The sequence below is a fragment of the Phalacrocorax carbo genome, chromosome 28 (assembly GCF_963921805.1).
Source record: "Phalacrocorax carbo chromosome 28, bPhaCar2.1, whole genome shotgun sequence".
NCBI lineage: Eukaryota > Metazoa > Chordata > Aves > Suliformes > Phalacrocoracidae > Phalacrocorax > Phalacrocorax carbo.
The window spans coordinates 693971-706469 of record NC_087540.1 but is presented as its reverse complement, the minus strand read 5'-3'; the positions used below and the strand labels follow the sequence as shown (position 1 = coordinate 706469).

At 69.3% G+C, this 12499-nt stretch overlaps 1 protein-coding gene across 2 annotated transcripts; it reads left to right on the top strand.

Annotated features, from left to right (window-relative positions):
- Nucleotides 1-412: 412 nt before the first annotated feature.
- Nucleotides 413-10586, top strand: EFNA3 (ephrin A3). Of its 2 annotated transcripts, XM_064474859.1 has the most exons (5): nt 413-627; nt 8476-8765; nt 9360-9425; nt 9581-9658; nt 9791-10586. In XM_064474859.1, exons 1-5 carry the CDS (start codon nt 506-508, stop codon nt 9910-9912), a joined length of 678 nt encoding a protein of 225 aa, XP_064330929.1. In that variant the 5' UTR covers nt 413-505; the 3' UTR covers nt 9913-10586. The 2 variants fall into 2 exon arrangements, with proteins under 2 accessions (XP_064330929.1, XP_064330930.1); XM_064474860.1 differs by lacking the exon at nt 9581-9658.
- Nucleotides 10587-12499: the final 1913 nt, after the last annotated feature.

Below are 12499 nucleotides of genomic sequence, written 5' to 3'. Positions count from 1 at the left end.
CTCCTAACTGCTCCTGTGTCCCCGGGGGTGGCCAAACCCCTCTGCAAAGATGTGTGAGCCCCAAAGTGCTGGCAGCGGCACCGCGAGGACCCTCTGGGGCCCTGAGCCCCCACCCGCAACTCTGCCAGCCACATCGACCCACAGGGGCCGGTGCCCCGAGCCCCACTGCTCCCACCCAGGGAGACCCCAATGTCAGTGGGACCCAGCACCGGCGCCCCCACCTGCGGGGGGGCCTGGTGAGACCCCAAGCCCGGTGGCACCTGATCCCGGTGGGACCCGGCCCAGGTGCCCCCACTCGCGGGGACCCACAGTCAAGCCCGGTCCCCGCCACCCGGTGCCGGTGCCGGTGCAGGCGGGCCCGGGGCGGCGGCAGGCGCGCGCGCGGGGGTGCGGCGGCGGGCGCGCGCGGGGCGGAGCTGGGCGCCGGGGGCGCGGGGCGCGGGCGGCTCCGGCTCGGTTCTCCATTCATTGGGATCGCGGCGGGCTCCGCGGCGGTGGCGGTAGGATGGCTGCTCGGTTGCCCGTGCTCCTGCCCCTGCTCCCGCTGCTGCTGCTGCTGCCGGGCCGGGGGCCGCCGGGGGCCCTGGGCAACCGGCACGCCGTGCACTGGAACAGCTCCAACCTGCAGTGAGTGCGGGGCGGGCGCCGGGCCGCGCAGGGGAGGCCGCCGGTACCGGCACCGGGAGGTGGCGGGGGTGTCCCCGGGGCCGGGCGGGGCGGGGGGGCGCCGCCGGGAAGGACGCGGCGGGGGCGCGCCGGGGATCGCGTTGAAGGATGCGCGCAGCGGCGGGGGTGGGAGGGGGCACCGGGCCGGGGGCGCGCGCGCGCCGGGACTGCGGGACCCCCCCGGTGCCGGTGTCCGCGCGGCGCCCCCGTGCGGGCGGGGCTACGGGACCCCCCGGTGCCGGTGCGCTGCCCCTCCCGGCCCCGCGCACCTCGCCCTGCCCGCGGAGGCGGGCGCCGCTCGGCGGGGGGGGGGGGGGGGCAGCCGCCCGGCTGGCCCGACTCGACCGGCGGCGGCGGCTCGGGGCCCCGGGGCCGCATTGCCGGGCGGGGCGCGGACACCGGCGAGGTCGATCTCGCCGCCGGAGCGGGGCTCGGTGTGGGCACGGGTGGGTCGGTGGCACCGGGGACCAGCCCTCCCTGATGGCGCTGACCCGCCCCGCGACGGGCACCGGGAAGGGCACGGCTTGGCGCCCCCCCCCCTCCCCCCGGTGCGGCGGGCCGGGCAGGGGGTCCCGCTGCGGCGCCCCCGCCGCCAGACGCGCCCTTCGCCTGTCTGGGCGCGGGAGCGGCACCGGCGGCGCGGCGGGGGGAGCTCGAGGGGTGCCCCCCCCCCCCCCGCTCCGGCGGGCAGCGGTGCCATCACCGGGGCTGCAGCCGAGGGCGGCGGGTCCGGGGGCTCCCGGCGGGTGTGCGGGGGCGATGGCGGGGGGTTGCGAGCGGAGATGTGGGAACTGCCGTCGCGCCCACGGCCGCCGGGAGCGGAGCCGCCGGGAGCCCGGGCGGTCGGTGGTCACGGACACGCAGCAGCTCCCGCATGCCCCGTGCCGGGGGCTGCGCCCTGTTCTCTCCCACCCGGAGCTGCGTGGGGTGCGTGGCCCCCACATTTGGTGCTGGTACGGCCACCGCGCCGGCTGTGGGGCGGCTATGGGCACGGCTGGGCTGGGCTCCTCCCGGGTAGGAGGGTGGTGCAAGTCCGCGGTGGGTCCGTGGACCCCTCCCCAGGGATCGGGGAGCTGCACCCGCTGCCATCGCCCATCTCCCCCTTCCCTTGCCGGTGCGAGCGCTCAGGGGTGTGGCGGGGACGTGCACCCAGACGGAGCATCCCCTGGTACCCGCTGGTGCCGGGGGTCCCGCGGGCTCCCCCCACCCTGCACCCCTTTGTGCAGGGAGGGAGCATCCCCCCAGCAGCTCCATCCCCTCCCATTGAGATTGTGTTGCCAGGCGGAAGCCTGGGCCCCATAAATTGTGCGTGTGTGCAACGTGCCGAGGCGCAGCACAATGGCGAGGCTCTCGGCTCACCCCACCGGGCTTGGGCATCCCCCCCGTGCCCCGCTCCCCTGGACAGACCCCACTTGCCCGCCGGCCTCGTCCCTGTGTTGTGACATTGCTGGGACCTCAGTGGGTGTGACAGCCCTGTGCCCCCACCCTCGCCCCGCTGCGACCAAGGGGCCGCTTCTCCCCACACCATCGCCTGCAACCGTGCACCGAGACCCGATGCTGCCCCAGCACCTCCCGAAGGACAGGGCGGAGGGGATACCGGCAGTGCCCCCGCCGTGCCAAGCCGGGGGTGTCGCAGCCAGACGCCCGCACCCGCTGTGCACGCGTCTCTGGCGCGGCTGTGAGCGTCCGGCTCAGGGCATGGGCGACACGGTGGGGGCGGCTGCGGCAGAGATGTGTCCCAGGGACTCTGGAGCGCTGATATTTATTGTTAGGCAGTGCGGCAGCTCGGCCGCAATTATAGCCGCGCAGCAAAGTGTCTGGGTTAGATAAATTATGGGGGGAATTAGGCTCCCTGGGCCGCAGCCTGCAAATCCCAGCAACCCCGCTGCAATCAGAGCAATAAACAAGCCCTGCGTGGTCCCGCGGGGCTCTCCGGGGAGGAGGGGGTGCCGGCGGGCTCGGCTGTGGGCCACTCCTCTGGGGCTGCGCCAGGCACCCCAGAAATTTATTGCATCTCCTGCCATGCCACCCCAGGTGCTCCCGTGGCTCCCTTCAGTGGGAGGATGGGGCGAGGGGCTGCCCTGCGGAGCCCACCCGCAGCACCCGGGGTGCTGGTGGTGCCTTGGGGAGCTGGCAGCAGCTCTTCTCCCTTGGGCCCGTGGCTGGGCTCCTCCCGTCCCCCAGCTGTCGCAGGGGATGGCTGGTGGTGCCGGGGGGCCAGGGAGGGCCACCAAGCAGGCAGAGCACCCCTCCTGCAGCGGGTTCGGGGTGCTGATGGCAAAGCTCAGGGGAGGCACAAAGGTGGGATCTGAGGCTCAGGAATGCGGGTACCTGCTCCTGCTCAGCCAGGCTGTTGGTTTGGCTGTGCTGTCTGTCTGTCTGTCCCACCGCCTCTGTCAGTGGCAGCTGTTGAGTCCCGGGAGTGCAGGACAATCCTTGTCCAGTCCCTGCCCTCTGCTCCCAAGTCCTGCTGGAAACAGGCATGGTGGCACAGGGCAAAGGTACAAGGCCGCTGCGTCCCATCCAATGCTGTTCGGGGGGGCTGTGTTCCTGGGGTACCCCATGGCGTGGGGCTGGGGGCTCCTAGGGGTGTCCCCAGCCAAGCCAGGCCCCAGCGTGCTGGTGCACATGGGATGCTGCCTCCCCGCTGGGTGTCCTGGATGCTGAGGGTTGTCCCCGTGCATGGGCACAGCCACTGCAGCTCCCCGTGACGCTGTGGCCCCCAGGAGCCCCCCAGAGCACGTTGGGGTGAGCCATGCTGTGCCCCTGGCTCCAGTGCGGGTACCGCGGGCGCTGGTGCCTGAGGCCTCGGGGTGCCGGGTGTTGTGGAGGGGGCAGAGCGGGGTGACTGTGAGAGGGGGGTACATGGGGTGCTGGTACCTGGCTGAGGCAGGCGGGTCAGAGCCCACCTGTGCGCGGGGAGCATTGTGTGCGGCCCCCCCATCCCCCGAGCGCTGCTGCCACACTCGCCTCTTCAAGGCAGCTTTTATCTGGCTGACTTTGTGTTCCAGGCGGCGAGAGCTGGAGCGGGCTCTCGAGAGCCCTTGTGTGGAGCAGCCTCTCCCGGGGGAGCATCTCACATGGGAGAGGATTCGCGTTCCCACTCTGCGCCCACCGGGGAGGCCTGGGGGTGCCCAGACTCCAGGGTCCTCTGCAGCTGCTGGACCCCAGCACCAGGGCTGTGCTGGATCTCTCCATCGCATCTGCTTGCACCCGCAGGGCTGGGGATGGTGTCGCCTGTGGCAGGAGCACCCCCACCCACCCTGGCGGGTCCCAGGGGCATCCAGCAGGAGGTGCTGTGGGGTGTGGGGCAGTTGTGCCCGACGAGGGGCAGTTCCCCACCCCGCTGTGGGGCTGGAGGTGGGGAAGGTGGTGATTATACTTCTCATCAACTAATTACCCAGCCCCACCGACTGTGGCATCTCTCGGTGGGCTGGGGGGCTCCATCACCCCCCGCCCCACAGCCGTGCCCCTCAGGCTGGTCCAAGTGGGGCACAGAGCCCTCGGCCATGTGTGGGTGCCGGCTGTGGCGCTGGCGGGAGCTGTTGCCCAGGGGCAGAGGGTGCCGTGCCCCGTGAGTCACCACGCCAGGCAGCACCGAGCCCCGGCAGCGCGGCCAGGGCCTGCGGGGTTCCCATGGGAGAAGGGGCCGCGGCGTCAGGGTGCAGGGCCTGTCCTGGGGTGCAACAGGGCTGGGGCCACCCACTCCTGCCCAGGCTAGTAATTGAGTCACCGGTTGCAGATTGATGGTTTAATTAAAACCCAATTAGAAACCTCATTGATCTTGTTAGCAAAGCAGGAATGTACGGGCTTTAGCGGGGATTAAAGGGATCGTGTGGCCGTCGATAGTGATGGGGGGGGTGCGGGGGCACCTGTAGGGCAGCGCTGGGGGTCCTGGTGTGCTCGGGGTGGGCACTGCCCCGTGGCACCACGGCCCGTTCACCCACCACCGCATCCCAGGGGAGCAGCCCCTGTCTCGCCAGGAGCCCCAGTTTTCCAAGTGGGGAGATGGCCCTGGGGACGCCATGTGCTGGCGATGCCTTTTGTGCCCGCACCTCAGGGCTGCGCCAGGCGTGTTGGGGGGAGGATGGGGGGGCCGTGCCGTGCCACCCGTGCGCGTGGGCTGCATCGCAGGCGCTGTCTGCCGAGCCAGCGCGCGTGTGCGCGGCCGTCTGGGCGCCGTGACTGTGCAGCACTGCCTGCGTGGGGAGGGCTAGCACGGGGGGGCCGGGCCAAGCCGCCCAGCTGTCTGAGCGGTGGGCGCAGGCAGTCGGTCTGTCTGTCCATCCTTCCGTCTGTCGGGCAGGACCAGCCCCAGGGATCGATGTGCCTTCACCTCTCGCTGTCACACGGGGTGACAGGAAGGGGACCGCGTAAATAAATGGCGCTTTTTTGTTCCCCGGCTGATCGATGAGCCCTGGATGTGCCAAAAGGGCGAAGCTGCTGGAGCCAGACAAATGGCTCAGCTGGGCTGGAGGGGGGAGTCTGCCCTGGCCGCCAGTGCAGGTGGCACCACACTGGCACCTGCATCGGGGGGTGCCCTGTGTTGCCCCAGTCCTCACCGCTGTCACCACCATTTTGGGATGCTGAGCCCAGCTCTGGCCCCACTGCCCTCCAGGCCTTTCCTGCGCTGTGGGGATGAGCCTCCACAGCACAGGGGTCCGGGTGGGGGTCTGGTCCCCCCCCATGCCGCTGCCGCCGGGGCGTGCTGCAGTGCACCAGGCGCTCCCAAGCAGTGCATGAGCGAGCGTGCGGCGCTCAGCCCAGATTTATCGCAGCAGATGGGAGTGGAGCGGCCGCCCAGCTCACCAGTGGCTGCAGCTTGCCAGGTAGCCAGGGTCCCGCCGGTGCAAGGCTGGTGGGCACCAAGCCCAGCCTGTGCTTGGGACAGTTCTGCCAGGGGACATCCATCTGCCCAGCGGACATCCGTCTGCCCGGCACCGACAGGCTGCTGGAAGGTACCACTGCTTTGCAAAGCCCTGCTCTAAAAATGCAGTCGTGCAGAAGTGATGCTGCCCGTTCTGCTCCTGCGCTTAACCCTTCGGGCACTGCTGGAGCCCACCGCACCCCACCAGCTGCACCACGGCTGCCGGAGCCCAGGAAGCCAGGGGGTCCACCCTGACCCAGCTCGCCTGTTGCTGGGGCTTCCGGACAGCTGCGGGGGCTGGCAGGGACTGGGCAGACTGTGCCCACTCTGGGGTGGGTGCCAGTGAGAAAGGAGACTCAGACCCTCGCTCTGGGTGTCTGTTCCCATCCTCCTGGCTGAAAGCAGGGCCTGTGGGCTCCCTGCCTGCTGCTGGGGTTGGGCAGGGCATGCAGTTCTGCCTGCCCTCTGCTGCTGGACGGTGCAGCAGGCAGAGCTCAGGGTGCTCCGGTGATGGTATTGGGGCTGCCAGGATTTGGGGGCATCCAGCTTTGCGGGATGTTGCTCTGCGCCCATGGGGCTGGCGGGCACCCTGCAGGAGCCAAGCGTGGCGGGGATGCAGCGTCGTGGCTGAAGCTGCTGCCAGAGTCCCCTGGATGTGCCCTGGGTCGTGGTGGCCCTGTGGCTCTGCCTGTGTGGGGCTATGCTCCAGCCCCTCCCAGCTGGTGACGATGCTCTGATGCCTGCAAGCTCTCAGCACATGATGGCCATTGATGACCGTGGGCTCGCCGCCATGGGGAGCAGGGTTGCCAGCCCTGGCCGCACAATCCGAGGGTCCCCTGTACCTCCCCATTGTAGTGCTGGTGTGCCTCAGCCCAGGGGAGACCTCGGTGCCACATGGGGCAGTGCTTGTTAGTGAGGCTGTTTACTAGGAGCCGTACTTCCTAATGAGGCCCAGAGCGGGGTCCCGGCGGGCGAGGGGCATGCCTCAGTGCCGGGTGCTGCAGGGGAAGGGGGGGGTTACAGCTCCCCAGCACCCCAGGACAGGGTTTCCCCTGGCACGGCAGGAGTTGAAGCCAGGTGTTGCTTCCATAGGGCGCAGAGACTCGAGGCCGATCCCTGGGGCTGAGCTTCCTCCGGCCCCTCGCTCCCCCAGCACGGCCACAGCCTGGCCACAGCGAGCACCGGCTGCTGGTGCCTGCGCCGGTGTGGGGCAGCTGGGCTGGAGTGTGCTGGCGTCCCAGCCCCGCGTCCCGCGTGGAGTTAATTGCAATTTTCTCCTCGGGGCCATTTCTTTAATAACAATCCTTTTTCTCCCCCTTCTTCCCACCACATCAAAGGGGGAAGATGAAAGGTCCCGGCGCCCCGCGGAGCAAGGGTGGCTGCCTCAGCACCTTGCTGGCGGAGGAGTTGCCCGGCGGCCGACGGGTGCTGGGCTGGGCTGGGGAATAGCGGCTGCATGGTGAGGGAGGTGCCGCGTGGGGCTACACTCCCTGCCCCACAGGTGACGAGATCTGCCCTCGGCCCCCCCCACAGCCCCCGGTGCCAGCGGCAGCCCCGGCTGAGGAGGCGGTGCTGCTTGGGGCCCACTTTGGTTCTCTCTCCAGCACCCGGCTTCTGGGGCGCTGCATGCCAGGGTGCCACAGGCCCTGGGAGGGTGCCAGGGCTCCCCAAACAGCACCGGGGCAGTTGGGCAGGCTGGGGGGGTGTCTGCACGTGCGGCCCTGCCTGCCCAGCCCTACCAGGAGACCCCAGGAGGCCGGCACTGCTGCGGGCAGGGCCCCGAAGGGGGGGTGGCAGGACCCCCCGTGGGGTGACTGGACCCCAAGTGCTGGGTCAGGGGTGAGTGGACCCAGGTTTGCCCTGACAGGCGGGGAAAGGGGCCCCGAGCCCGAGCGATGCACCACACAGGGGAGCCCGGCCACATGTGCCACTGCGGTCCGTGTCCTGGGGGAGCCTGGCGAGGGGACCCTCAACGCGGTGGGGTGCAGGGGCCGCAGTGGTGCAGTGCAGGGGAGCACCGCTGCTGCTGAGCCGGGCGGCGGAGCGAGGTCCGGTTGGGGTCTGGTGCTGCCGCGGCAGCTCGGTGCAGAGCCAGCACCTCACAGTGCTGGCTCGTAATTAATTGGCAGGAGCAGTGGGTCAGCGTGGCGGCGAGGATTACCGCGGCCGGGATTTCCATCGGGCGCGGATTAGGAGCCAGCGGAGCCTCTCCTGAGTGGATCTGAGGGGATTGCTGCTCCTAATCAATGTAAATGAGGCTCCCCCAGGGCCACCCTTTACAGCATTAACGAACTAACGGGATTAGCCAGAGCAGGGTGAGAAATCCTCTCTCTGAGCTGCGGCGCGTGGCGGGTTGGGGCCATGGTGGGCAGCCGCGGTGGGTCGGCTGCAGGCTGCCGGAGCTGGGGAGCGCTGGGGGCCCGTGCCCCTCCTGCACACCCAAAGCTGCATAGCGAGGACCAGGGGCTGCGTCCCGCAGGGTCCCCGGTGCCTTTGGGGCCCTGGTGTCCATCAGTCCCATGGCGGGGTTGGTCTGTCTGCCCTGCTGTGTCTGTCCCCTCAAGGCAGCTGGGATGTTCCCTGCAGGACCCAGCAGTGCAGTCTCATGCACCCATGCTCTTGCAGGGGTCCCACCTGTGCATGTGCCTTGGCACCCATGGTACCTGTCTCCAGCAGCATCCCCCCGACCCCAGGCCAGCCCGCGCCCTCCGAGGCGGTGATGTCTCACCCACACTGCGTGTCTGCGGGGCTGAGGTTGTGCAGGGGTCCCAGGTGTTGGGGGGCTCCAGATGGAGGTTGAGCGGGGGATACTGCTGCCCCCTGGGGTTTGTGCTCTGGAACCTGCCCGTTCTCCAGCATCCACGTCCCGTTCAAGGAGAGGCTCGCATTTAGGAAGGTGCAGGGGGTGTCTCTGACCCGGCTATGCCATCCTTCCCTTGCAGCCTGCGGCGGGAGGGCTACACGGTGCAGGTGAATGTCAACGACTACCTGGACATCTACTGCCCGCACTACAACGCCTCGGTGCCTGAGCACCGGCTGGAGCAGTACGTGCTCTACATGGTGAACGCGGAGGGCTACCACACCTGCAACACCAGCCAGGGTTTCAAGCGCTGGGAGTGCAACCGGCCCCACGCACCCCACAGCCCCATCAAGTTCTCGGAGAAGTTCCAGCGCTACAGCGCCTTCTCGCTGGGCTACGAGTTCCGCGCGGGGCAGGAGTACTACTACATCTGTACGTGGGGCGCAGTGGTGGGACCTGGTGGGAAACCCCCCAACCCCATCCCTCCCATCCCCGGCTGGGTCCCCTGCCTCCCACCTCAGCTGGTCCCCCTGCACCCCCAGCTGGGTGGCTGCAGCCCTCCCACCAGAAGCGGGCACCCTGGCCTCAGGGATATGGGTGTGGGGTGGAAGGGGGGTGTGGGGAGGGTTGAGGGTGGGGGGTCCTCATGTGGGTGTGAGATGGGGGCATGGGGAAAGATGGGGGTGCAGAAGAGCAGGATGGGGATGTGTGGGGTGGTGCTGGTGCAGTGTGGGGATGCAGGGGGTGCTGATGAAGGATGCAGTATGAGGGTTCAGGGGGTGCTGATGCAGGTGAAAAAATCAGGGTGCTGATGTAGGATTGGGGTGCTGGGGGGCTGCCGATGCAGATCCAGCTTCAGGGTGCAGGATGAGGGTGCTGCTGCATCCCCCAGCCTGGAGCGCACCCCCAGGCAGGGCCGGACCCCAGCATGCCCAGACCCAGCGGGTAGCAGCTCGCTGAGCCTCTGGGTGCCTGGGGCTGGGGTCACCCGCTCCGGAGCCACCCCAGCCCGCTCTTGCCTTGCAGCCACGCCGACGCACAACCACCACCGGGCCTGCCTGAAGATGAAGGTGTTTGTGTGCTGTGCTTCCAGTAAGTACCCCTGTACCCGCCCTGGGGGCTGCAGGCGAGCGGGGGGGCGGCGTGACCTGCCGGGGGGATCCCCCATCCCTCCCGGGTGGGGGGCGGGCTGCAGCACGAGGCATCCAGAGAGCGTGACTCTCCCCTCCCCTCTCTCCCTCTTGCAGCGTCGCACTCTGGGGAGAAGCTGGCGCCCACCCTGCCGCAGTTCACCCTGCGGCCCGAGGTGAAGATCGAGGACCTGGGTGAGTCGGGCAGAGCCCCCGGCCCCGCAGTGCCACGTCCCCCCCGCCGCCGCCCACAGGGCAGCCCCAGCCGCGGGGTGGGGGTTCAGGGCCACCTCGGTGCCACCCTCACCCTCTCACTCTTCCCCACAGAAAACTTCAACCCGGAGATGCCCAAGCTGGAGAAGAGCATCAGCGGCACCAGCCCCAAGCGGGAACACTTGCCCCTGGCCGTGGCTGCCGCGCTCTTCCTCATGACGCTGCTGGCCTCCTAGCTCCCGGCGCAGGCCCGGCCAGTGCAGCTCCACCAAGTGGGGACCCCCGACCTGCCACCCCTCACGAGAGCCAGCGGGAAACCATCGTGGGACCGCCTGGCCCCTCCGCACCGCCGCCCCCCTGCCTGGAGAGCCGCCCCATGGGGCAGGGGGCCACGGCACGCGCCGATCCCAGCTGGGACTCTCCCCCCGCCCCGCCAGTGGCTGCGGCCGCACCTGCGAGGACGCGGCTTGGTGCTGCCGTGTGCGCCGCACCTTCCGCCGACGCCGTCCCGCAGCGCAGCCCTGCCCGCAGCCCACCCGGTGCCCTGTGGCCTGGGGGGCAGCGCTGGACTGGGGAGCCCAGTGAGGGCAGGGACCCCCAGGGCCGGGCAGCCTGTACATACCTACATAGAGATCTATACATACTGTACAGAGAGTGACTATATAGATATATCTATACTGTACCATAGGCAGCGGTGCCGGCCCTGGGCTGGCTTGTACATAGGTGAACGTGTTGGATTTTCCTCGTCTTCCGTGAAGACCTGACCTATGCAAACGCACAGACACTTTTTGGGGAAAAACAAAACAAAGAAACAAACTCAACCTTTTTTTCAAGTGCTTTGGCTGGTGATTTTCATATTCTGCTCTTAGTCTATTAAAAAAAAAATAATAAAAGGATAAAAAAAACCCAACCCCTGTCACAGCAGCATGCAGCGCTCCCAGTCCGCCACCGGCCACCCCTGCCCGCTGGTGTGGTGGGCTCTGGCCAGGGTGGGGGTCAAGCGCGGGCAGCGAGCACCAGGTGCTGACCTGCACCACGCCACCCACCTCTCTGGCCTCAGGCGTTGACAGCTCCAGTCATGGGCTCAGCACTGCTGGCAGCGGGGTCACCCCAGGGGGTTGCGGGGTGCTCCCCCCTTCCTCCCACTGGCTCTGCTCTCCGTTGAACCCGGCGCCGGCACGGAGCACGCGGCAGGGACCCCGAGCTGCCCGCAGGAGGACGGCACAGCGCAGACGGCAGGCAGCGCTCGCAGGTAAGGGCAGTATGGATCTGCCAGCAGGGCCCTTGGCACACATCCCTGGGGTCCCTGGGGGATGCTGGGGGGCAGTGGCGGGGAGCAGCGCAGGGAGGAGCGGGCGCAGGAGAGCCCTCCTCGCCATCCTCGCCAGCTGCGCGGGGCAAGCGGCCGTGGGCGGGCACCCCGATGTGCGTGGGGCCCTGTGGGAATTCCCACATCGCATCGCCCCCACCGGTGCGTCTGGCTCCGCCGGGCATGCCAGCTCCTGCCGGCGTTGGGGGGATCTGGCACACGCCTGTCTGTGCGGCAGCTCCCACAGCGCGGGGGGACACCTTCAGCTCTCCCCCGGTGCCTCCAGCGAGGCAAGGGGATGGGAGGGGAGGAGGCTGCTCCCAGGGACCCACTGCGGATGGGGGCACACCTGGGGGGTGTTGCAGGGGCTATGGAGGAGTAGGGTGCACCCAGCCCCATGGCTGGCACCCCACAGCCCCAGCAGGTGCAGGGGAGCAGCCGTGTGGGTCCTGACCCTGCATCCCACTGGGCTGGGGGGCTCCAGGTGCCCCCAGGAGGAGGGCAGCCACTCTCCCTTTGAGGCAGCTTGGGACTGGGGGGGGCTGTGGCCCCTCTCCTGGTAGGGACAGACCTCTTGTGGACACAGCCTTGGTCGGGGCTCCCGCAGCCATCACGGTGGGGCAGCCATGCTCCCTCCACCCCAACAGGCACTGCTGGGCGGTGGCTCGGCGTCTCGCCGGCCCAGGCTTGTCCAGGTGCGGGAAGAGTTGGTGAACCTGTCAGACGGGTCCACCGAGTGCTCCCGGCAGGCGCCGGGCTCCCCATGTCCTCCCCCTTTGCTCCCACAGGCCTGGCTCCCTGTGGGGCCAGGGACCTGCCCTGGGCCCCCTTCCCCGGGGACTTGGGGTGCCACCCAGCACCTGGCTGCCAAGCCCAGGCTGGAGCTGTGTGGCATGGCCAGGCCCCAGCTGGGGCAGCGTCGCCCAGCGCTGCCGAGGGCCGTACCCCCCCAGACGCTGGCTAACGGGGACCAGCCCCAGCCCCCATCCATGCATGGTGCATGGCTGCACCCGCGGCACGCAGCGGGGTGGGCTGGGGGGAGCCTGGTGCAGCCCTGTTGGCCAGTGCATCGCGGGGGGGGGGATCAGGGGACTGAGTCAGCTGCCCCCGCGCAGCACAGCAAGCTGCGCTTGCAAAATCCTTCCTGCCGCTTGCCTCGACCTTGGCACCGCTCTCTGGTGGGTGTGCGGCACCACCGCCAGGTTGGTGGGGACTGGCCACCCGGCCCTGCTCCGCTGCGTGCCCTCGGGCAGGGCGCAGCGTGCCAGGGGCAGCCTGGACCAGCTGGAAGACTCCTGGGGTTCTGGTATGGGGGATCCTCAAGCCCTGCTGCCCCAAGGCAGGGGGGAGCTCTTGTTGGGACCCTAGCCTTGGGGCTTGGGTCCCCCCTGGGTGCTGGGGGGGGCTTCCACAGCCCCAGCAGCAGGTCTGGCTCTGGGCAAGGGGTGTGCGCCTGGACCGGCCGTGTGGCGCGAGGCTTTGCATCACCCCGCGGCAGCATCTGTCCTCCGTAG